The sequence below is a fragment of the Pagrus major genome, chromosome 6, assembly GCF_040436345.1.
Source record: "Pagrus major chromosome 6, Pma_NU_1.0".
Taxonomy (NCBI): Eukaryota; Metazoa; Chordata; class Actinopteri; order Spariformes; family Sparidae; genus Pagrus; species Pagrus major.
The window spans coordinates 20,777,238-20,801,497 of NC_133220.1; the positions used below are offsets into that span (position 1 = coordinate 20,777,238).

The 24,260-nt window shown below is 38.9% G+C and overlaps 2 protein-coding genes across 2 annotated transcripts; one reads left to right on the plus strand and one right to left on the minus strand.

The window, feature by feature from the left end:
* Positions 1–15,390: 15,390 nt before the first annotated feature.
* ccdc174 (coiled-coil domain containing 174) lies at positions 15,391–19,042 on the minus strand. Its single transcript, XM_073468214.1, has 11 exons — positions 18,948–19,042; positions 18,627–18,734; positions 18,431–18,531; positions 18,284–18,342; positions 18,046–18,193; positions 17,694–17,789; positions 17,459–17,595; positions 17,256–17,350; positions 16,662–16,809; positions 16,396–16,548; positions 15,391–16,151 (listed from the first exon to the last, which is right to left on the minus strand). The coding sequence occupies exons 1-11, from the start codon at positions 18,987–18,989 to the stop codon at positions 15,523–15,525; spliced, it is 1,716 nt and encodes a 571-aa protein (XP_073324315.1). The 5' UTR covers positions 18,990–19,042; the 3' UTR covers positions 15,391–15,522.
* Positions 19,043–19,993: 951 nt separating this feature from the next.
* ghrl (ghrelin/obestatin prepropeptide) lies at positions 19,994–21,210 on the plus strand. The gene is made up of 4 exons (XM_073467691.1): positions 19,994–20,107; positions 20,775–20,852; positions 20,942–21,108; positions 21,171–21,210. Exons 1-4 carry the CDS (start codon positions 19,994–19,996, stop codon positions 21,208–21,210), a joined length of 399 nt encoding a protein of 132 aa, XP_073323792.1.
* The last annotated feature ends 3,050 nt before the right edge of the window (positions 21,211–24,260 follow it).

Below are 24,260 nucleotides of genomic sequence, written 5' to 3' on the forward strand. Positions count from 1 at the left end.
GCAAAATGTTAAGGCTGCGTAGGATGCGATGTGAAGTTAAAGTGAGTTGAAGATCTATAGTACATCTTTAAATATGAACCTTTCTTGATTATAAACCAAACGACACGTGAAAATAACTTTTGGTGACAGAAAATAATAGAAAAAATGCTACCACTTGATAATAAGGCACTTTAAAAAAGGATTTGCCTGGTCTTGTTGTTTAATTAGCCTACTGGTAGATAAACCATGTACTTATGCTTTATAAATCATAAGGCTTTAATAAGACTTTTTGGGTTGCCAGGTTATGAAAAGTGTTGTGAAGAGTGTTTGACTATGGTAAGGGATATTGTCAGGCGATACCGACAAGATAACCGATAATTTCACCGGTTTTGTATTTTAAAAATAAGTTTATAACGTGTTGTCGATACACACCTGAGCCTTAGACAGGCTTATATGTAGCAAAGATGAGTGATTTAATATTTCACAGCTCTAATAAGATTTGTTGTGTTAAAACTCATAGACTTTTCCCTCCTCTCCCCTGAAAACAGACAGACGACAGTATGTTTGGCTCTTCTTCTTCTTCTTCTTCTTCTTCTTCTTCTTCTTCTTCTTCTTCTTCTTCTTCTTCTCCTTGTCTGTGTTTATTGATGGACCATAAACCAGCTTTCAATGTTGCTCTTGTTAAGTCAATGAAAGCAAAATGGCTTCATATTATCGGCATAACAATTGCCAAAACCATTTATTACAACTTATAAACCCCCTGTAATTGTTGTCTTATTAGAAGGTGGTACCAAAATAATATTAAACCTTCAAAAACACCAAACTTCCATTAAATCAAAGCTTCCCTTCATGTTTCCCACAACGTAATTTGTTTTAGTGTTGAGATCCAGTCATGATGAGGTGAAAACGCTACATCCTCAGATCCCACTTGTGTCTGGATGATATAATCATAAAGTCATTTTTCTCAGTATTACTGATCATGCCACATTAAAAAAGTATCTGTGATCTTTTATTGATAAACCAGCTTTGTTTCCCTGCACACCATCCGAAGGTCTGATTGGTGTACAACGGGCTCTTTCTACATAACAGGAAACTGCTCTCCCTGTTTCCTGCACAGCCCAACTTCACATCCTTGTGCTCAAATTTAACCCCTGGTTGAATTAACTGTGACTCACTTCTGGCGATGAAGTCAGGCAAGCTATTTTAATCTCCTGTATTGTGGTCAGCTGGTGAAGATTTATTACACCAAAAAATATCTGTGCTGTGTATCACAGATCCAGTAGCAACAATCAGTAGCGTAGAAACACTGAGTGACTCTGAGGGGTCTGTACAGCAGGAGGAAGAAAAAAAGGGAGTCAGTTCGAAACCCAAACCAAACCAGAAAGGTACCTTGATATTTCTTTCAGTGTGCTGCTCTTGAGACCAAACACACTATAGTCATGAGCAGAGTGTTCGGCTCATTGGAAAACATTATGTGGCTGCACCTTTGACCACCTTTTTGTTGGTGCAATAATTGTGTTTTCATATGAGTCAATAAAGGGGAGGAAGGTGCAGTCCGCAGCACCAGAGAATAATGACCGATCTTCTGGCAAACATGGCCAATACGAATACATGTTTAGGGATGAGGGGTGTCTCCACACAAACACAATTAAATGGTTACATGGCAACATCTTGATATTGTCAACAGATCCGATGTTAAGTCCAGAGCAAATACTGTGGTCTCTATCAATACTTTGACTCCCCGCAGCCTGTGTGTGGCTCTCAGGCTGAAGTAGTAAATCTTCAAAAATGATATATAAATATATATCAAATATATATTTTCATTTTCAAACAAGTGAGAAGCTGCGATGACACATGCAGACATATGATTAGATTAATTATAAATATGGCAAAATGGTGTGTGAGTGTGTATGACGCACTTGACCTCCAAATGTCCGCCTCTCAGGGCAAAAACTGTGGCTGCCAATGGATGGGGAAATTTGTGTGGACTGACTGTCCGACCAACCTTCAGAGCGTCAGTCAGAGCAACCTTAACAGCGTCGTAGGAGCGAGCGTGAAAGCGTGAGTGTGTAAGAGTGAGCGTACGAGCAACCGACAGAGTGAGCGACAGATAGAGTGACCATCAGACATCAGAATGACCAACAGAGCGACAGACAGAGCCACCGACAGAGCAACCGACAGAGCAACCGACAGAGCGGCCAACAGAGCGATTGACAGAGCAAATGACTCAATGACTGACAGAGTGAACATTAGACATCAGAATGACCAACAGAGCAACCGGGACTGACTTAAAATAAAGTCGCCTATGAAACTATGTCTCACGAATGTGTTTGTGGACAAAAATGGTGCTCAATGGGACAGAGAATAAGAATAAGCTGAAAGGCTTTTTCTACACAAAATATATTTGTTAGAATCAATTAATTGTTGGCTTTTTGTCTTATTAATGGGATTTATTCACAATAGGAAAAAATATAGCCTTTAATGTTTTGAGTATTTCCTCTTAACCTCCACTGTTTTCATGTCACAAGTGTGTACTGATTCTTTCAACCTTCTGCTCTACACCACAATGGATTGTGCCTCTCTTCGAATCAAAATGAATGTGTGTATTTATCGATTGGGCGTTCAACACCTAATCAATAAGTTGTCCTTTATCTATGATGATCTCTCTCATAAGGGTTGGGATGAAGGAGATCCAGGTCAGACACATATACAGCCATGATGTATTGGATGTGTACAGTATTGTACAGTGTCAGTATGTTTTCCGTGATAAATTAGAAAAACAATTCGAGCCATGTGCAGTGTGAACCCTGAGGTCCATCTCTGTCTGTGTGTCTCCTGTTTGCGTCAGGCGAGGAAAGAGTGTGTCTCCTCCTCTCTCCTGCTCTGAGGTGGAACAATAAGACTGGGGCTTAAAAAAGGAACTCCATCTTGATATACTCCTTCCTGTGACTGTTTTCAAGTCTTTCAGCAAAACTAGAGCACGGAGGGCGTAGTCACATAACTTAAAGGATAATTCCAGTTATTTTCAACCTGGGCCTCATTGTCCTACTGTTTTGACATCATCATGGGTTTATAAGGTTGTAAAAAATCAGCGCTCACTTCACTTCATGTGTCTACAGTTCACAGGAAGCATCAAAATCTCATTTTCTAACTCATTGTTGGTCTCACTTTATTTTTACTTGGTTTATGCCAGAAGATTAGAATATACTAAATAAAATAAAACTCTATTTTTTTTTAATCTGTTTTGGTTTATTTTGCAATAAGAAAGGACTTGTCACTATTCATTTAAGTCCAACTTACTTTCATAAAACACAAACGCAAACATAAAGAAGAAGAAGAAACACAAATTGACATTTGTGTATCCTTGGAAAGTATTGTTGACACTGAATCCTGTAAGCTGTCAGGTTTATTAGACCAATAGGACGCAGGAACAAACTCTAGTGTCACGGCTGTCTAATTTTAGTCTCCCTTCACATCATGACAACAAGGAAGAAAACACAGCTGGAGGGTTGTTTTTGTTCTTCTATGAGAACTTTCTGACAAGTGAACAAAGGGAAAAGTTCTGACAAAGGAGAGCTGGAAAAATAAGATTTATCACATCTATCACACAGCTATAGAAACAAAATCATTTAATCTTTTTTTTTTTTTTTTTTTAAATGTATCAACTGTAACTGTCTTTTGTAATATCATGTGTTTGTAGACATTTCCTTTACCTGGATGTGCTTCAAAGTACAAACTTGTGTATGACAAATATTTACTGTCATAGGAACTAATGACAGAGATTTATTTATTTTATTTCATTTTACTGACGTTGCGCTCCTGTAACAGTGTTTAAACAGGTTTTAAACAAAAGATAAAAATTCATGAAGCAGAACCAGGGAACTTTTTTTCACCACACACAGAATCACTGCAGGGAAGGCTAGCTTGATAAACCAATAATAAGCCATGTGGTCTGAGAACATTATCAAACAGATATCAGAAAAGGAAAGTGACTAAACGTGCTTTTCTTGAAACTTCTGAGGAGATTCGCTGCAACTTTGACTCACTAAAATAATCAAAGACAACATGAGTAAGCCAGTAGTGTCTGTATCATAGTTTAATCCTGATTAGCAATGTTTAACACAAACAAAGGCTACATGTACATTCAGTATTAGTACACCCTTAAATTGCCTTTATTGTACTGTCATCACAGCGGCTAATTCTGCCCTTTACAGATGTTATGAAAGAGTGACTGTTTACCCTTGATAGTATGTATTTTTTTAGCATCAGAGTCGTAGATAATACAGAAGTCTATTTACCTACTACACTCGGCATACTAATCTTTTTCCAGGCTCCTTTGACCAATAACAGATCTACTTCTAAGCACACTGGTTTTAACATTTTCTATGCTGAAGGAATTCAGTTTTATAATGTGCACTTGCTGAGATTTATTCATTGGCTTTGACTTTCAGCAGATTAATCACTGTTGATTTAAGTGGCAGCTATTAACTGAAACTGAGCATCCATCAGGTTGTTGTCACAGGAAGCAATAAGTCTAATGTCCATATTAATGTGAGCACAGATCGCACATCTCCATAAAACCACACTGGATTAACCTGGACTGACCCTCTGTCATGAGTGTCGTGTGTGTCTTCAATAACTGTCAGTGTGTGTTTGTATGCAGTGGACAAGACGGATTTAATACAAGAATGCCAATTTACAAAATGTCAGACTATTCCTTTAATTGTTTGTTTTACAGATATATATTTCTATATAGTTGTTGTTTACACAATGATACTGTCTATCCTTCTATTAGTTTGTTGTGCTTGTTCTACTGTGTGTTTAAAATCAGATGTTTACTTTAGTTTGGCAAACTGCCGTTTAAGTTTAATTATTAATGAAGAGAAATGCAGGAGGGAGAGAGTCTGTGTTTTTTAGAGGCGACATTAATCTTCTACTGCATTGAGATGCAAGTAGCCTCTTAACAGCCCCTGCATCTAACAATCAATACTGACCATGTGACACTGGAGCGAGCGAGAGTGACATCGGTGCTGCCAAGAAACATTGCCTTCTCCTGCTCTCTTTTAAAGTGTCTAATCCAAGCAAAGTCACTGACAGTCACATTTTACCATCAGTGACCTGATCTGACAACACTGAGCACAGTTTAAACTCTTATTTATCCTTCAGCTCCTGGCTTTTCCTCATGTGCTGGTTTCAAGACTCACAAATCTACCCCAAATAAAGTTTAATTGATGAAGATGTTGTAAACACAGAACTCAGTGTTGTACCCTTTATATAGAGCAAGTTGTAACTTGAAATAGAGATAAAAACAGGAGATCCATGGATATTTAACACATGTAAGGGTAGGGTTATTTTCCAAAAAGCGACGGAGGCTTTGCTCCAGTCTCAAGAATTCAGTTTTACTTGAAAAAGAACGATCACCAGGAGAAGTTTGGTGTCAGGAAAGAACAATAAACAGTGAAAAAAATCACATCATTCAGGCTGATAATGTCACATATCAACAACACATATACATCCACACTAACTAAAGGTCTCAACATGATCTAAACAACTTCAGCTCCTTATAAGCTTCTCGACCACTGTTGAACTCAGGTTTGTATCTGCAAATGTTTCGTTAGATGTATAATGTCCAAGCAACATCCAACTATTAAACACATACTATGTAATTTCTGCTACGAGGGGTCTCCATGAGTAACTGGCATGATGGGAGTTGTTATCTTCATTGTTAAAGTGAAAAGTGAAGGCCCGTCTGTTCACTCTTGTTTTACCTCCGTTCACTGTCCATCTTCACCTTCTCTGCCTCCTCTATCGGTGATCTTCTTTCTCTTTTGTAGTGTAGAGTTTCCACATTATTCCAGTTGTTCTACCATTACCTGGGGATAGCGGCCTGGGAAAACAATGCTGCTTCCTGTTTTGGTTGCCTAATGGCAGACACACTTCCTTTGTGCCATATTGACACCTTTTTCTTTTTGCACAAAAACTCCAGCCTGGTGGCAGAATGAATAGCATGGTGAAAGCGACGTTTAAAGGGAACCAATCTTTACGCGAATGGTGTCAGGGCAATTGGTATTTACTGTTACCTGGAATAAAATTACAGATTTTTCTGGGTTTGAAAATTGTTGGAAACATTTGGGAATCAGAAGATTTTCATTTTCATTTTCATTGATTGATTTTAATTAATACAACTGATAATTATTTTGTTATATTTGCTGGACCCAAGGACAAGGATGGCTTGTTTATTCAGTTATGGAAATACATATTTATGAGTTCACGTCAGGACTGTGGCTGTCGAGAAGCAGACAGCCACACAATTGCTGTTGAAATTGTGTGACGTCACATTTTTTCCAGCCACGCCCACGTAAAAACTTCAAATGAGTGCTAAAATGAAATAACCAAAAAAGTTCTAACTTTAGCAGAAAATAACAACCAGTTTGTAGCTCCACTTGTAGAGGTAGATGCTTCAAAGAAATGTACAATTTGGCATTTTCAGCTGAAATGACAACATGTAGTACGACACCAAACACCTTGTTCTGAAAGATTGCACCTTCATACAGTCGAGGAGGTGGTGGTTGGCACATGATAGATTTATATGAAGGTACTCGGGGGAACATGTCACTTTGTCCATAAAATCTCCATAATATGACACTTTTTTAATCACTGTGACACTACCAGTTATATTCAAAGGATTGCAATCACTGGCTGAGTAAAATCTCATCATTAATCAGTGTTTACTGTATATAACCATAATATGAAGCATCCCCAGAGTTAACTGCAGGTAGGGAGCATGCTGGGTGGTTTGGAGCAGCCAGAGAGTGAGAGTGGACTGCCAATGAGACCACAGTCCCTTCTCTGCCTTTTTCACTCCCTTTTTCTCTTTCACACAAGCAGAATTTATGAGGCCATTACGGGTGTGCATGCAGTGTCAACAGTGGCCAGCTAATATCTTTATTCAGCAGCGTGAGGAGCTGGGGACCTGTCAGACAACACATACACCGCCCAGGAGACAAACTGCCCCCCCAGCTCACGGTTCAGCTCAACACACACGTAAACACTTCAGACATTTAACATGCCTCAGCTTTTTAAACAAATTAGCTGGTAGTACTAAACCCTGGCATCGAATTTCTGGATAGATTTAAAATTTTGTTTCCCGATTTTAATCACATTTTTACCTGTTAACCTGTTTTATTCAGGTAAAGTTCTTGTACAGCTGTTTGTTAAAAGGACAAATCTGTTGTTTTTTAAAACTTCTTATTGTCAACAAATTTCATGAGAGTATCAAAAAGAACAGTGCATTAGTCTGTCACTAATCCTTTCTGACCTCCCTAACCCTGTCTGTGGCTTTCAGTCTCAAGCCCATCGCTTTCTCTGATGACATATCTTGGTATGTCACATGGATATAGTTTTACAGGAGTAAACAGTGTTTTTATGGGACTATTTTCAGCTGTGGATGTATACACAGAGCAGTGTTTTTCAGCCTTTTTCACTTGTGGTTCTTTATATAAAAGCAGTGCCTAGTTGTGGCCCCTTTTCATGTTTCAGATGTAAATTTCATGAAAAAAAAGTACAAAAAAATCATACAAATTTGTTCATAAGAACTTCATTAACCATGTTAATCATCTCATGAGCCCTCAGATTTATCTTGTGACCCTTCAGAGTGTGCCTGAGCCCCAGGTTGGGAACCACTGGGTCAAACCTCCTAACTGCATTGCAGCATCAGTATTAACTGTCTAATAATTTCATATACATATAATGTCATCGAGGCTATTTTTCTATGTAATGAGCACTTTTACTTTTGATACTTCTTTACTTTTAATTACCCCCACCAAGGAGGTTGTGTTTTCACCTGTTTGCTTGCTGGTTGGTTGGTTTGTCAGCAGGATTTCACAAAAACTACTGGACAGATTTCCATGAAACTTGGTTGGAGGATGGGTCTTGACCCTGAATAGACGTATAGAGGTACAAAGGCACTTACTGTAGAAGGATCATCTGTTGCTTTAGGTCATCTCACGGGATTTACTAACATTTACACTGTAGCACACCGCCAATCTTTCAATATCTTAGAGTGCTGGCTACTTTTGTTAGTTTTGCAGGGTTTTTATAGAAAGCATGTTTGTATTTAAGCATCAGTATCGAGACCAAATCTCAGGCATTGTATCGCCACCAGAGATGAAAATATTCAAATGATACCCAGCCCTGATGTAAACATGGTCAACAGAGAGCAAAGGTGTTATTTACAACATCAGTTCAGCCGCCACACGTTGTGAGCTGAACTGCAGCCAAACGCTGTTATTTGAGACTCCACGGGGCCTTTGTCCCTCTCTCTGTGATCCATCTGCTGCTGGGAGAGACGCTGCAGCAGGCCTGCCATCAAGCTCACTGGCACCAGTCTGTTTTGCATGTGGCTGTTTGACACAACACAGCAGGAGTGGCATTATGGCCTGGTGGCAAGAGCGGCTCAATAGCTGTGGCAGCATTAGCTCTCATTACAGCACACACCAACTCATTACAGCTCACCGTGGGGTGATGCTGACAGAGGGACCCAGGCCTCCATCTGAAGCACATCGTCTCACAGTGTGGAGGTGGCGATGCACGGCGGTGGAAGATGCTATTCACTGATGGACCATTAAAGAAGCCTACAGCAGCAAAACAGTGCTCTCGCTGAGCAGTGTGGGATGTTGAGGCATTAATGGGTTTTAATTGTCTGGCCTGTGGACACTGATTGGATTTGGAAGCATTTGGTCAAATAAGTCTGATTTGTCTTAATATTCTACTTTTCTTTGCAGATCTTGTCCTCAAAATTGTGAAAAATGTACTTTCCTGTGATGAGTTTGTCATAAGTGTGAAACAGGCTCTTCTTCGCTTCTTCTCTTTGTATCTATATTTCAGCTTTCATTTAGTTCATAACGTGTGGCATTTCTAGGAGCACTCTGACAACAGATAACAAGTTAAACTCCTGCAGCGCTCCACAGCTGAGATAAGCACACAGAAGAACAACTTACATCCCAAAGCGAGAAGGAAATTAAATCAACCAGCTGTCCATCTCAGGTGGTACAGTACAGAAGGTGAAATTAATTTAGATGGATAAACCTGCTTACGTATCAGAAATGAAATGTAATAAGCTCTAATGAATGCTACGTTTCCACGTTGTCTCTCTTTCAGTCTTCCTGGACCTCACGAAAAGCCCCCCTATTGTTTTATGACCCCACTAAAAAACACTCATCTCAAAGTTACTTTACTACTTGTCTGGCAGTTTTCTATCAATGTGCTCTTAAACCAGTGTGTGTCTTTATTTTACCAGTATTCTTCATGTTCTACATGATTTATGACACAAAATCTCCTGTCAAAAATGCTACCAAAACATAAGTACTATTACTCACAAAATGTTCACCTTCTATCCTGAACAACTCTCTCATTATGTGAGTTTAAATGTCCACTGGTATAAAGTGTTTCAACATCTTGTCTTGCTTTTGAAAAATCTGTCTGAGTTCTGGAGTTAATACAAAAATAACACTTTTGCATTGGTGTTCAGGGCTCATAAATCGTTTTGGAGCAATTTATAGTGTGTAATAGCCACAAAGGTATCAACAGTACGGTGGCCCTGAAGTGCAAATCACAACAGCAAATACGAAAAAACACAACCGCAAAAGCAGTAAGCTCAATGATATTAACCCCCCAGTAGAAGTAATGCGTTGTGTTCTGTGGTTTACAGTTATGTTTTGGCTTTGCTGATTTGCACAGCAGGGCCACCACACAACAGTCATCAATGGAAGGAATTTGAATGGAAGGACTCCAATGGTAATTTCAATGTTTAATATAGGTTCACCTCTGTGTTGGAGGATTAGATGGATGATGGGAGATTATTCACATATTTTCTGGGACTGTCCAGTATTGCAGGGATAATGGTAATATATAAAAGAGGAGATTGGAAAAATAATGAAAAAAATGTCATCCCAGTGGATCCTGTGTTGTTTTTACTTGTACCACCCTAAAATGTAACAGGAAAAGACACTTTGTATACTGCAAGAAAAATCATAATAAAAATTGGAGGAAAGCGCTTTTGCTGATGCAGATTCAATGGACTCAAGACTGAAAGAAGTCTATATAATGTAATACATGACAGCAAAACTACAAATGAAAATGCATTTTTCTACTCCAGTTTTGCTGCACTAAAATGTCTAAATGTTAAAATGTAAACGGATGCTCTTAGAAAGAAAAAAAGAGAATGAAAAACCTCTGTCATGGACTATTTAACACTGTTTGATGTTCAGTGTTACTGACATTGAAATTTAAATAAAGTTTAAGGAGAAAATATAGGTAAGAAAACTGAAGTCTCTCTTAAGAGTGTTGTTTTAACATTTTTATAAACGTCTCATTATCCTGTAGTAGTTTTCTAAATTTGTTTGTTGGCTCAATATGCTTGATTTTACTGATCGAGTCTTAATGGCCTATTATACCTAATGGAGCCAGTAGTATTCCCTTCACTTGTTTTTATGTTAATGTAGGCAATTTAAAGAAGGATCCTGAACTGATCCTAAAAGCTCAAAATCTTGTCTCTTTTGGGCTATTTTGAGTCCGCAAAATTGCAGTGCTCTTTTGTTGAGTAATCCTTCCAATATCAAAGATTCATCCAGCTCAGTGAACTTGTAGTTACAGCATCTACCTTGGGATCGACAATTTATGAGTTTGATTCCCTCTTCCAGTTTGTGACTTCAGTCCCCAGTTGGCTCATTGAAACTCTGAGCCCGAAGAATTAAAAACCTCTTCTAGACGAGTGCCTTATCCGAGCTTGTACCGCATCTGGGTCTCATTGGAGTTACGCCAATAATAAACTGTGTGCAGCTTCTGGGGAAGACCTATGTGATGTTACAGTACGAGCAAAGCAAAGAGACTCCAGAAAAGGGTGAAGCTGAAAAGCAAAAAGCTGAAAAATAGTCAGGAAAAATGGCAAATTGCTGTTTTTATACGTTATTTTCTGTACAGATCTATCTATCTATCTATCTATCTTGATAGACAAAGTAATGAAGTTCTATTCATGATAAGTTTAGTCTCCTTTACCAATCCTTTTGTGTTAGACTGAAATTTTACAGATGAGGATCAATAAAGACACAATCGAGGGCAGATCCACACTAATAACACAAAACCTCTGCATGACACTAGTGTACCTAAATACATCTTAACACCTCTCAAGTCTGTAAAGGGGTGCATTTGATCTCACCATGTCTTTGCTAGTAGAAGGGGTTAACATTGCAGCGTATTGTCCAGGCCATGCCTTGGTTTCCTTTTATCCCAGTCAAACTGCATTAACAAGGGGCCAGACCTGCCCCTCCCTCCTTCCCTCTCTGGATCAGGGACCTGCAGTGTCATAAAGACAACATTGATTGCTGGCTTCAGTCTAAGACAGGATTACTGAGGAACAAGTGTCAGACACCACCTTCACCTCATATCCTTCCTCATAAAGAGGCCATTAGCTCCCGTGCTACAGTAGCTTTACAGCTGCACTCAGTAAACTGACTCCTACATTGTGAGTGTGACCGTGTGTCTGAACTGTGCATAAGTGACTGCTGGTTAAACAGATAATGCTTTGCAAAAAATATCAATAAAACTATAAGCTGCTATACTACATTAGATCTGAAGCTGTTTCCCTGTGCTGAAAGTAATTTATTTCCTGTTATGAAAACAGCAGGTTGCCGTTTTCCTCAGCCACAGCAGGATTAAACTGCCACAACTTAATGCAGAGATCATTTCTCAGAGCAGCCGGTCGCTGAGAGGAGGGCGGATCTGTCAATGAGACACACCCGCATGTCCCTTATAAGTGATTAGACCCATCAAAGCGGCGAGTCAGCAAGTAAAATTAAGCTGAGAAGATGCACATTTTTCTTATTATTCATTTTAATTGTGCTGCTGTAATTCTAGAAGAGGTGTCAGGATGCCTTCCTGCTCTGCTCAGTGTGGGAGGGACGGTTAACAAATAACAAAAGAAGCTGCTCTGAGGGCAAATACATACAGAGTCTACGGCCGTGCCAGCAGTTCTGCAGTGCTTTAACCCAGATGCTATCATGATAATTGTAGAATGCTCAAGCTGTGTAGCCTACTGCTTACCATGTTCACCATCCAATGCTGCGATCCAGACAACTAGGAAATTGAACGTTTCAGATGTCCTTAGAAAAAGTAGCTACGATGGAACGCCAATCATTCTGTGAACTCTGGGCAAATCTATTGTATTTGTGTTTGGCTAGCTAGTGAATGGAATATTTAGATTTCCTAGTGGAGTATGAAAGTGCTGTAAAAATAAAATGTATCGTGGCGTCTGTTACTTCATGTGTCGTTTTTCCTCCTTTATTTGATTTATATATGCAAAGAGGCCACAATGTTGAGGGTTCACTGTGTACACTTTCTGAAGAGACATAATTTTATTACGCTCAGACAAGTTTTTTGATCACTTTTGGCATCATGCACCTGGAACGCTGGGAGGTCGGAAGTTTGAAATTTCAGAAGAAAATTCTGAGCTGCGACACCGACTTGAAAGCAGCATTACTTTAGCATTAGCATTTGCCATAGCATTTGGATTCCTTCTGTTTTTGCACATCTGTAGCTGGTTATCTTTCAGTGGGTCAGTGTAAATTTCTCGTATTTTATTCATTTTGGTTGACTGTATGGTTGAATGGATGAGTAACACATCACATTTGTTTTAGCAAGACGAGTCTGCAGCCATGCTAGCACTTCTGTAAGGGCTGTAATGTACTCATGCACAGCAGTGCTATGTGCTAAATACTAACATCAGCATGCTAACATGCTCACAATAACAATGCTAACATGTTGATGTTTAGTTGGTATGATTTTTACTATAGTCCCCATCTTAGCTTGGTTAACATTTGGTAATTAGCAGATTAGCAGAAACACACAGCTGAGGTTGATGCTGGGAAAAACATTAGCTATGCTGGTTTTTGGTCAGAAACCCAAATCCATCGAATAATTGATGAGACATTTTAATCAAAACCACAATTTTCAACAAGGCGACCATGGACTGGACAATCCATCCAGTAGATGTTGAGATATTTCAGTCTGGGCCAAAGCAATGGACCAACAGACTGACATTGCCATGGCTAAAAAGAAAGGCACAAACTAAATGCAGCTGCCTCTGTGTACTCTTATTATTACTTGATGATTCTGCTGGAAACCTCATTAAAAGAGCTTTTCTTTATTGATATGAATATTGCAGTCTGTACAGCATAATGTATGCGTATAAGAGCGTATTTAAATCCCTGTAGGACGATCACTCTGTGAGGTCTTGTTACTGTATGACCATCATCTCACCTCCTAGGCAGCAGATTTACTCAGGCAGCAAATTGGCTTCAACAATTCAAACAAAAGCACATAAGTTAACCCTTAACACATACTGTATATGAACACACACGTATATACACCCACATGGACTATGCGGACAATGCTTAAGCTGTCTGAGCGTGTATTTCCCACTCTGCTTAGACTGCGGCTGCAGGAACAAATAGGGGAAGAAACAGTGTTTGAGGTCACAGTGGGGTTAACAATCCACCACACCAGGAAGAGAACCACCTCTTCATACAGGAGATCAGCAAAACACACCAAGTGCCAAACTACCTATTCTCCTGCCTGAGAGAGGAAACAAGGGAGCCAGAAATCAAGCCAAATATCTAATTAAGAGGTTAATGGGCTGATCTGCTCTTTGATCTGTGATCAAGTTTTAATTCCAGCTCTCATAAATCAAACTACTGGCGATGATCAACTCCTATGAAAGAGTTTCCTGACCTTTATTCAAGTCTCACACGCTTTCTGCGGACCAGGGCAGAGGCGGAGGTCAGAGTCAGACAATTGACTGTGTCTATGTCACATTTCAACATGCGGTAGAAATCTTGTCCTTTGTTTTTTAAGACTACATGTTTGAGTTTACTGTATTGGTTCAATTGATCCTTCTATGAGATACAGGACTCAAGATGCTCTGCCTGACAGTAGTAGTAGTGCTATAAAACCAGTGACATTCAACCTTCTGAATAAGATCACATAGTTTAATCCACTTTTACAGTCAGTCTCACTCACTGCTGTGGGTAGTCAGAGAAGTTCCTAAATCATCTCCTACTGTTAGATTACACAATACCCATTTAATAACTTTCACCAACAGCATGACAATATTATCACCAGTGTTTCTCTCAAGCATCGATTATCTACCTAACATCATTTGGATATTACTCTGATTACACTGTGAGGAGCATGTGAGAAAGAACTAAAAATGATTCATTCAAACCACCAAAATGACACCATTTATCATAGCCAGAAACTGTAAAAACAGAAATGTGTACTACAAACACTTCCATAAGGAAAAGTGACTAAATCTAAACTAAAAAATAGCGGTTTGAACAAAAACCCATGATAAATGACCAAGAAATTCAACTCTCTCAACTCTGCACAAATGACACTGTAGAGTTCCCCCCTACTTGCCACAATTGTGCTGTTTGTGCCGAAAAAATGGTCAGAGAAGTGTTTTTCAGTAGGTACGATCCACAACTTCTGACAAAGGGAACATTAAAATAATCTGTGTAACAAACTGAACCAGGTGTGGGACTGGCACAGATGCAGACCACCAGGATGTGTTCAGTTGAGCTCCAGAGAGCAGCAACAAAGAGGTTTACTTCAGGTTACTAACTGCTTTACATTTCAAAAGTCTCCAACCATAAATATTAAAATAAGTGCTCTCACAACTTCAACTGCCGTCTTTCTCCAGCTGTCAGGACTTAACTAAGTTTTTAGAAATGAGAGGCAGTATATTTTATGAGATAAAAAAATGACAAAAGCATCTGCATTGTGATTCAAACACTAGAGCTTTAAATATTTAGTCAATTGACATAATAATCGTCATCTATTTGGTTTAAAGTCAGGTCTTTGGGGAAAACATTCCCTAGTTCCACTTACTCAGTTGTGAGGATTTTCTGCTTTTCTTTCTGTTATTGATAATAAACGGGGAACTTGGGACAGTTCTACGACTCAAGACATCTAAAGACGTTATCTTTGGATTCTTGAAAACAGGGATGGATTTTTTTCAACATTTTACAGACATAATTAATAATTTAAAGGGGGAAAGTAATCAACAGATGAATCGATAATGAAAATAACAGCAGCTCCAGAATGATTTCCTTTACCAGTTCAGAAAAATCACAGTGGTCAACAATCAGTCTGATCACTTGCAGACTCTCTCGATATGAAGGTGTACAGTACCATCTGGTGGAAGTTTCTATACAGCAACTCGTAACCAGATTATTTCATGCCCCCTTGTCATGACAAAAATGACTCATAGGCTGAAAGAGCTTTACTAAAACTAAAAGTGTTATTCCCCAATGCCCCCCCAACAAAAAAAACAACAACAAAAAAGTCAGAATAGTGTAAAGTTAAATTCCTGATATTTATTAAATGCTAAAATTCCACAGAGCTTAGGCATTACGTTCTGTTGTTTTCTGTGGATTCTTCAAAAAAGGAAACATCAGTATTTACACTCACAGTGTGAAACATGACATTTTAGAGATTCCTGTAGAAGGACAGCATGTCGTCTAGACTCTGTGCAGGCTGCTGAGCCTTGCTACTGCCTGCAGGCTGAGGGGGATACTGAGGGGGCTGCTGAGGGGGAAACTGAGGGGGATACTGAGGGGGATACTGGGGTGGGTACTGGGGTGGGTACTGGGGTGGGTACTGGGGTGGGTACTGGTTTGGGTACTGTGGGGTAAACGGAGGGACCAGGTGAGGCGGTCCAGCAAACTGGGGAGTGGGAGGAGGAAATGTAGGACAAAATGCAGCAGGAGGATACTGGGAATTACATGGCAGAGCAGACACTGGAGCTGGAGCTGGAGCTGAAGCTGCTGGGTGATCGGAAGGTGTTGACTGTGACGAGGTCTGTGGTTGTGGAGGAGGTGGAGGACTTTGTTGAGGTTGAGGAGGTGAGGGAGCAGTTTTAGATTGTGATTCCTCTTTGCTGTCAGAGACTACTCCTGGGCCTTTGGTCCACTTGAAGGACGTCTTAAATTTATTCTCCTGAGATTTACCCTTCACTGGTTTTTGTCTCTTGTCCTCAGTAAAGTACGCAGTGGGAGGTGCAAATTCTGAATCTCGCTCGTCACGACATCGACTTTTCCACTCACTAAACATAAACTCTGGAAGAAGAAGTAAAGAGTCAATGTTAAAAAAGTAAATGATATGATGGCAGTAACTTAATTCATAATTCAGTTTGAATTCTTGTCTCACTCATGAAAAATTCTATCATAGTTATCTAAGCACAGCTCCATAACAAAGAAAATAAATTATGCATACATGACACCTTACAGCCTCATGTCTTAACTGAAGTTATGATATAAGGAGATTCATTTTTAACATGGAACTTTACATGAGGAGGCTTACCTTTGCCTCTGTCCCATTCTCTCACATGAGGAACTCCTGGTTTAGTGTCCCTCCTTTCCTGAATCTCTACTTCCACCTTCTTCACTGTGCTGATCTCTGGGAAGTCTTCCGGTGGAGGCGAGGGTCCTGTTACTTCACCTTCCCCTTCCTCTCCTAGGAGGAAAGATTCAACACAATCCCTCATTAACATTCATGTGATCAAAATTCGCTAATATCAGCAATAGAGTCACAGCTGCATTTGACAAAAAGTGTGTGTGGATTCTAACCTTCATTCTCTTCCTCTTTCTGCTCGTCCTCAGTGCCATCCAGCTTGGCCTTCTTCATCTTCCTCTGCCTCACCTTGGCCAGTCGGGCCTGCAGAATGGCCTGCCTCTTCTCCTTTAGGTGTTCCCTTTTGGTGCGCTGCTCTGTTGTCTGAAGGACAAGAAAATTGAAAAAGAGAAAAAAGCGATGCTTTTGTCATCAGTTTAGACTCAAAATCGCTTTTATTCTTTAAATACGTGTTTAATGTACCTACATGTGAGAGTAAAGCCTGTCACGATAACTACTTTTACTGGACGCTGTACTGTCCTAGAAATAATTGCAATAAATAATACTATTGTAATTTTTTACCCTCTTTCATACCAACAAAATTAACTTAACAAAAGCTGCAATGAAACACATCGGCAATATCGAGGTCAGTAAAACTGATTGAGGCCATGAACATACATCGATAAGTTGATAAAATGTTTACAATATGTCGATAAGATAATTACTGTCACAGGCCTAGTGGAGTTTGCTTGTAGTGTGAGATAATTTGAATGCACACATTTTAAATAAATATGTCTGTGTTCATATCCATCCAGAGATCAGCAGCTCACCTGGTCTCTGAGCATATCCAGAGTTTCTCTCTGCTTCCTGCGGTGCTCTGCATCCTGAGAGAACGAAAAGTAACCGACACCGAGCTCCCGAGCCTCTGAGATGAACAAACAAACAAAATGCTTTTTACTGCACGACTTACTTCATTTCACATGTGTACAGAAACTTTTTTCCAGAAACGTTTTAGAAATGCTTTAACAGTAACCTTGTCCCCTGATATCCTCGTAGTGGATCGGCCCAACAGGCCTCTTCATAGCCTCCTCTTCCTCCCTCTCCCACTCCTGCCTCTGCAGCTCTCGCCGCATGTCCTCTGAGAGTAAGGTCTTGTCAGCTGAGGCTTTTCTACATAGAAAAGTCATATCAAAAAATGTTTAAGTTCCCAAGATGACACCAATATCCAGTCTCCAACTTTATGAACCCATCACTTGTAGAATATTTACCCTTTTCCTTTAAGGTCTTCATCCAGTTTCTTAAAACCTGGCAGGTCTTTCTTCATGCATCTTCGAGATCGGCCCAAAGCGTCAACATAATCCACCCTACAGAGAAACAATGTGAAGGAGAACAGTTAACAATTACAGGTTTCAAACTGTCGAATATCATCACATATACATTATGAATTCCTTTTTCATTTGTACTGTTTTCATTTTAACTTGCATACTTGAGATTAGAAGTGGTGGTGGGGGTAGTCCTAGGGATTTGTTAATTTGTATAGATAATATATATACTATTTAACACCATACTAACTAAGCTACATATTTCTAAACCGTTGATAATGAACGAATCAGACATTACCATTCCTCATCTGGGTTTTGAGGAGGAGGGACAGGAGATGAGATGTCTCTTTCTTCATCATCCCTTTCTTTGTGTGCAAGTGTTTCTCTCCTTTTGTCAATAATCTTCTGGGTGAAGTCAACCAGGAACAGTCCTTCTGTCTCTTCATCTGACAAATTACAAGACAAATTTATTACAAACTAAACACACATTGTCATACAACAAAATATCAGAAAGATGTAATTTACGCTTCACCAACCTGGAAAGTCTCCTTTTGTCATCTGCTCATAGAGTTTGGCCTTCTCCTCCAACCTGCGTCTGTTATAGGCAGATAAATGAGGAGTCAGAGGTTGTGGTCACTATTTTATTATGACAATAAGTCTGCTGTATGATGTGTTGAACTGACTTTGCTGTATCAAGGCTGTTCTGCTCCTCAGCCAGCTGCTCTGCATCTTTCTCAGCTCTTGCTGAAACACCAGCATTTTGTTTGCTCCAAACATTAGGTTTCTACACAAGAGCATGAAGACAGGACACGATTAGATATCTCAATCTGTTGTCATACAAGCAGATAAAAATATCTTTCTAAATAACACATACTGTACCTTGACTTTGGATTGTGATGTGAATCCAGCACCAGAGTTTTCTCGCCCAAGTTTATCCTGTTTGAACTGTTCCTGCTTTCTGTAAAGTTCAGCTTTAAGGTCCACTAGCTGTAACAAAGACGGTATCATCGAAACATAAATCAGCAGTAAACTGTTTATGTTTATTCTTTAGCCACTAAAACAACTTTAACTGCGTTTGCTAGCAATATAGCCTGACAGCAGGTTAGCTAACGTTAGCTGTTATAATCATTTAATTAAACGTCCCAGAGCCACACAGAATATCAATAAAGTGTTTGTAGGCTGTTTTTTTATGTAACTCACCGATGAAGCAGTCACATCGAAGGGTTTCTTCTTTTTTTCCATGTTTAATAGTTATCTTTCTACGACATAATCTCTGTGCTGCTGCGGTCCTCGACTTCTTCGTTGGTGGTGCAGCTCTCGCGAGAAAAACTGTCGCTTTACCGCCAACTAGTGGCGTTTGTTATGTAAACACAGTGTCTGTCAAACAAGGTTTCTCTGTTGGCTGTGCAATGAGCTTTTGTTAGAGTAAACTCTGTGTGAATAGAAGCTCTGAACATTAAAAGTGTTTCATATGGACGGTGTATGGATTTAGATGTATTCTAACCCTTAAAAATAAAATAAACAAAGCAATTACCTACTTATTGCACACATTCTCATCTCAATAAGAGGCGGTTTATGGTCACTGTATAAGGAGGACTGAGTGGAGACCAGCTGATCTCTGACTCTGGATCAGTCAGATTGCTCTGATTTAGTTCAGCTTAGTTTAAATACGTTTGTCCTCTGATTTTGCCTAGCTAAAACAAAAAAAAAGGAAAACTTCAAGATCTGTTGAAAATTTTTACCACATAAAAAAACATTTATTGGTGTGGAGTTTGTCAAATTCTCCAGATAAGACTCATTTTAAAAGGAGCTCTATTGTGTTCAGCATTGTGATTGTCAAATATCAACCTCAATATTTGACATTGCACTATTCCTGGGTATATTAACTCAACATTGGTATGCTGCTGGAGACATACATGCATAATAGGCTGAATTAGTTCCCATTATCAGCGTCTCTATGACAGCAATATTATTACCTACATTACTTTCATTACCACACTGAACAGATAAGATGATCAGCAGGTTGTAACAGAGAAATGCCTACTCTGTTATCAATTTAAACATTTGAACAGTCTGACGCAAACAAGATATGACAGCACAAGCACCTGTTACTATTATAATGAATGTATTTTTAAACCAAAATAAAAGAGAATGGAAGCTATATAAAGGTATGAAGTTGGAAGCTGAACATAGGTTGGTGTCATATTGTTGGCAGTGGATCGCGCATTTTACATTTTTATTCCACCATGTTTTTGAAAAGAAACACATGTTTGCTGGTGTTTTTATTCTGTTCTCTGACTTTGTGGTGCAAGTCAACCAGTGCAGGCTCGAGCTTCCTCAGCCCCTCACAAAAACCTCAGGTAAGGAGCTTCCCTGTCTTTTAACACATGTGAATTAATGCTTTAACTCTTGAATATAAAATATAAGAATTGAATGGTGATATTTCAGTCTGTTTGATCACTCACTAATAAAGCAGTTCCCTTTATATCCTGGTGTTCTGAATATGAAGCCATATCATCACTTTCAACACAAGGAAGACTGAGTTTTGTTAAGTTAACAAGGAGTTGGTTGTGTGTTTGTTATCTAATGCCTCATGTTTCTTCGTCCTCGTTAGAGAATCACCAGATTATTTAAGCTCCTGCCGTCCCAATGAGCCTGATTTTCAATTCCTGGCATTTTTTGTCACATTTTAGACTTCTTTTGCATATATAATAATTACATCCTTTATTGCATCTGAGTGGCCTCTTTATGCTTTTTTTTTTGTCAGTCTTGGCCTTGTCAGTCTTTGCTTTTTTTTTTGTCAGTCTTTTTTTTTGTCAGTCTTTTTTTTGTCAGTCTTTGGAGCAGTAAAAAGAGGGACATTTGTTTACATACCACATCAGATGAATGCAATCATAGTAAGAAATTCAAATACAGTGATAGCATTGTTTACTATACCTAATTCAAGATCTAAGAAGTATGTTAATCACTGACTCTGAACTTCTAATGTAAAGCTGAACTGGTTACAATCATGACATTTCTCTGTAGAACAGGGGAAAGTCTTCCAGGGTTGGCCGCCAAGTCATGCAGGAGCCTCATCAACCCACTGAGGACAAACACATCACAGTGAGTGGAAATCACACTTACGGCTACAGCACACAACCACCACCCTTAATAACCATCCCTCTTACTTCATGGTCTTCCTCTCCTCTAAGCAGATAAGCGCCCCCTTTGAAATTGGCGTCACCATGACAGAAGAGGACTATGAGGAGTATGGTGTAGCACTGCAGGAGATCATTCAGCGTCTGCTGGGGAACACAGAGGCACCAGGTTTGCCAAATACATGTTTTATACGTCAAAACCTGTGTCCCCCTCAACCAATGTATAGTAAACAGATTACACTCACAATTTCCTGTTATTTTGACATGTTTTGTCACCTTTCAGAGGGACCGCCACAACTTTGAAGATCATGGAGGAAACTTAAGAATCTACCGTCTCCAATTTCAGCTTCATTAGATGGTGATTCTTAAAATACTGAGAGCAGAAACATGCTGATCTCATTTCTTTTAAAGCTTCATGTATTCTTCAGCTCATTACTCAGAATGTGGCTATGGTATGTATCACTTAATCCTTCATTTCATTACAAACTTAATTATTAAACTGTTCAGCAGGTGAATCTATGTATATACAAATTTAACTCATGATTGTTTTGGAAGCTTTCCACCACATCCCAGAGTCTCAGTGAGTTCATTCAGCTGTTATTACATGACCTTATTATGGAGCTTAACTGGTGGTAAGATGGTTGAAATTTAATTAAATACAAAGTGTAAGTTGATAAAAAGTAATTTTGGTTGTTTGGAACTTAAAATGATTTTTATCAAACTACTTTTTTTAAGGTCAATATCGAATGTTCCTTCTCAAATATGTAAAGTTGTAGTGAGTTTCTCAGAGATTCATCAATATGTCAGACTCTTTTATTGAACATATTTAGTCTATTTTCTTGTAAAACCCTTGTGTCAGCCAATTCATTCAGATTCTTACCTGTGTAATTATAAAGAAATGTACCGTACAACCTGTCCTCATTTGTCATCATAGTCCTACATATGTCCGTATAAATAAAGCATTAATTAACCTTTTGTCTCTGTGTCTCAACTTTGGCAGGGTATTGATAGAAAAAAATAATTCATGTAAAGAATCAGGGTGAAATTGAGTAAATGAGATGGAGGAATGAACAGGGGTTATATTTCCTCCTTTTAATTAGGTTATAGAATTGAGAATGGGTTCTGTGTTGGGATAAACAGCTCTGTTTTACCTTGCATTTGATCTGTTGGTTTGACAGCTTCCTGAGGTTTTTAGCAACTCACAGGCTTAAATGTTGTTTCTCTCAAAGGGTGAAAATCAGATTTACGAATCCCAGAACAAGGCTGTTCAACTTCCTGTTCAAATCACAGGAACTGGGTCAAACATGGCAAAGCAGGAACTGCTCTGATCACTTGTGTCTGTCCTGCATTCCACCTCGCAGCCACGAACATGGTGTGCTCTAAAACTGTTCAGGCTTTCATCATAACCCAAGCATCGGTGAACATATTTTTAACACATCCATCTTATCAAAGTGATTTACAGGAGACGCATCCACCCATCTACCATTCATCTAATCCTCAGAAGACCTTTTGTAACCAACAGAAAAAATAGGCCAGACTGATCATTCTCAAATTAAAAAGCACTCAAGCCAAATGTGTGAGCAAAACATGGTGGTAAGCAAGCTAATGGACTCATGTGAGAGCCACTTCCTCACAATAAAGAATAAGGTTTGCTCATTGCAAACATCACATATCTGTGTCGCTGTATTAGAGACAACACTTCACTCTCTTCCATTTCGCATCTTCACACTCTTCAATCAGCAATTGTGCGTAAATGAGTGATTCAACAAACTACAAAATAAAAACAAGTGTGTCTCAATCAACTATTATAGGGAGACATTTTGGCATTGATTTTGAGTCAATGGGTCAAACGACCTGGAAGCTATTGAAACAAAAAAACGGACGATGTTTTCGTGAAAAATAAGGACTTTTAAAAAAAAATATTCATGAAAAAAAAAGAAATTCAACTAAAAGCCAATAAAAACTGCTGTGTTTCATTCTACCAGTATAACAAGACATTTGGCCATTGATTTTGAGTCGATGGCTCAAATGACCTGGGAACTATTGAAAAAATCGGGCGGTGTATTCGCCAAAAAAGGTGATGTTTCATTAAAATATTCATGAAAAATAGAAATTCCACTAAAATCCAATAAAAACTGCTGTGTCTCATTCTACCAGTTTAACAAGACATGTCGGCATTGATTTCGAGTCCATGGCTCAAATGACCTGGGAGCTATTGAATAAATCGGGCGGTGTATTCGGCAAAAATGGTGATTTTTCATTAAAATATTCATGAAAAATAGAAATTCCACTAAAATCAAATAAAAACTGCTGTGTCTCATTATACCAGTATAACAAGACATTTGGCCAGTGATTTCGAGTCGATGAATCAAATGACCTGGGAGCTATTGAAAAAATCGGATGGTGTATTCGCCAAAAATGGTGATTTTTCATTAAAATATTCATGAAAAATAGAAATTCCACTGAAATCAAATAAAAACTGCTGTGTCTTATGTTTCCAGTATAACAAGACATTTGGCCATTGATTTAGAGTCAATGGCTCAAATGACCTGGGAGCTATTGAAAAAACTTGGGCAGTGTATTCACCAAAAATGGTGATTTTTCATTAAAATATTCATGAAAAATAGAAATTCCACTAAAAAACAATAAAAACTGCTGTGTCTCATTCTACCAGTATAACAAGACATGTCCGCATTGATTTTGAGTCGATGGCTCAAATGACCTGGGAGCTATTGAAAAAATCGGATGGTGTATTCGCCAAAAATGGTGATTTTTGATTAAAATATTCATGAAAAATAGAAATTCCACTAAAATCCAATGAAAACTGCTGTGTCTCATTCTACCAGTATAACAAGACATTTGGCCAGTGATTTTGAGTCGATGGCTCAAATGAAGTGTTAACTACTGAAAAAATCGGCGGAGGTTTTCATTAAAAATAGCGACTTTCCATTAAAATATTCACCAAAAATACAAATTCCACCGGAATCCAATGGGAACTGCTGTGTCTCGTTCAGCCAGTATAGGACCACATTTGGGAGCGATTTCGAGTCAATCGGTCCAAAGACCTGGAAGCTATTGAAAAAATCGGCCAACGTTTTCATGAAAAATGGCAACTTTTCACTAAAATATTCACCAAAAATACAAATTCCACCGGAATCCAATGGGAACTGCTGTGTCTCGTTTAGCCAGTATAGGACCACATTTGGGAGCGATTTCGAGTCAATCGGTCCAAAGACCTGGAAGCTATTGAAAAAATCGGCAAACGTTTTCATGAAAAATGAAGAGTTTTCACTAAAATATTCACCAAAAATACAAATTCCACCGGAATCCAATGGGAACTGCTGTGTCTCGTTCAGCCAGTATAGGACCACAT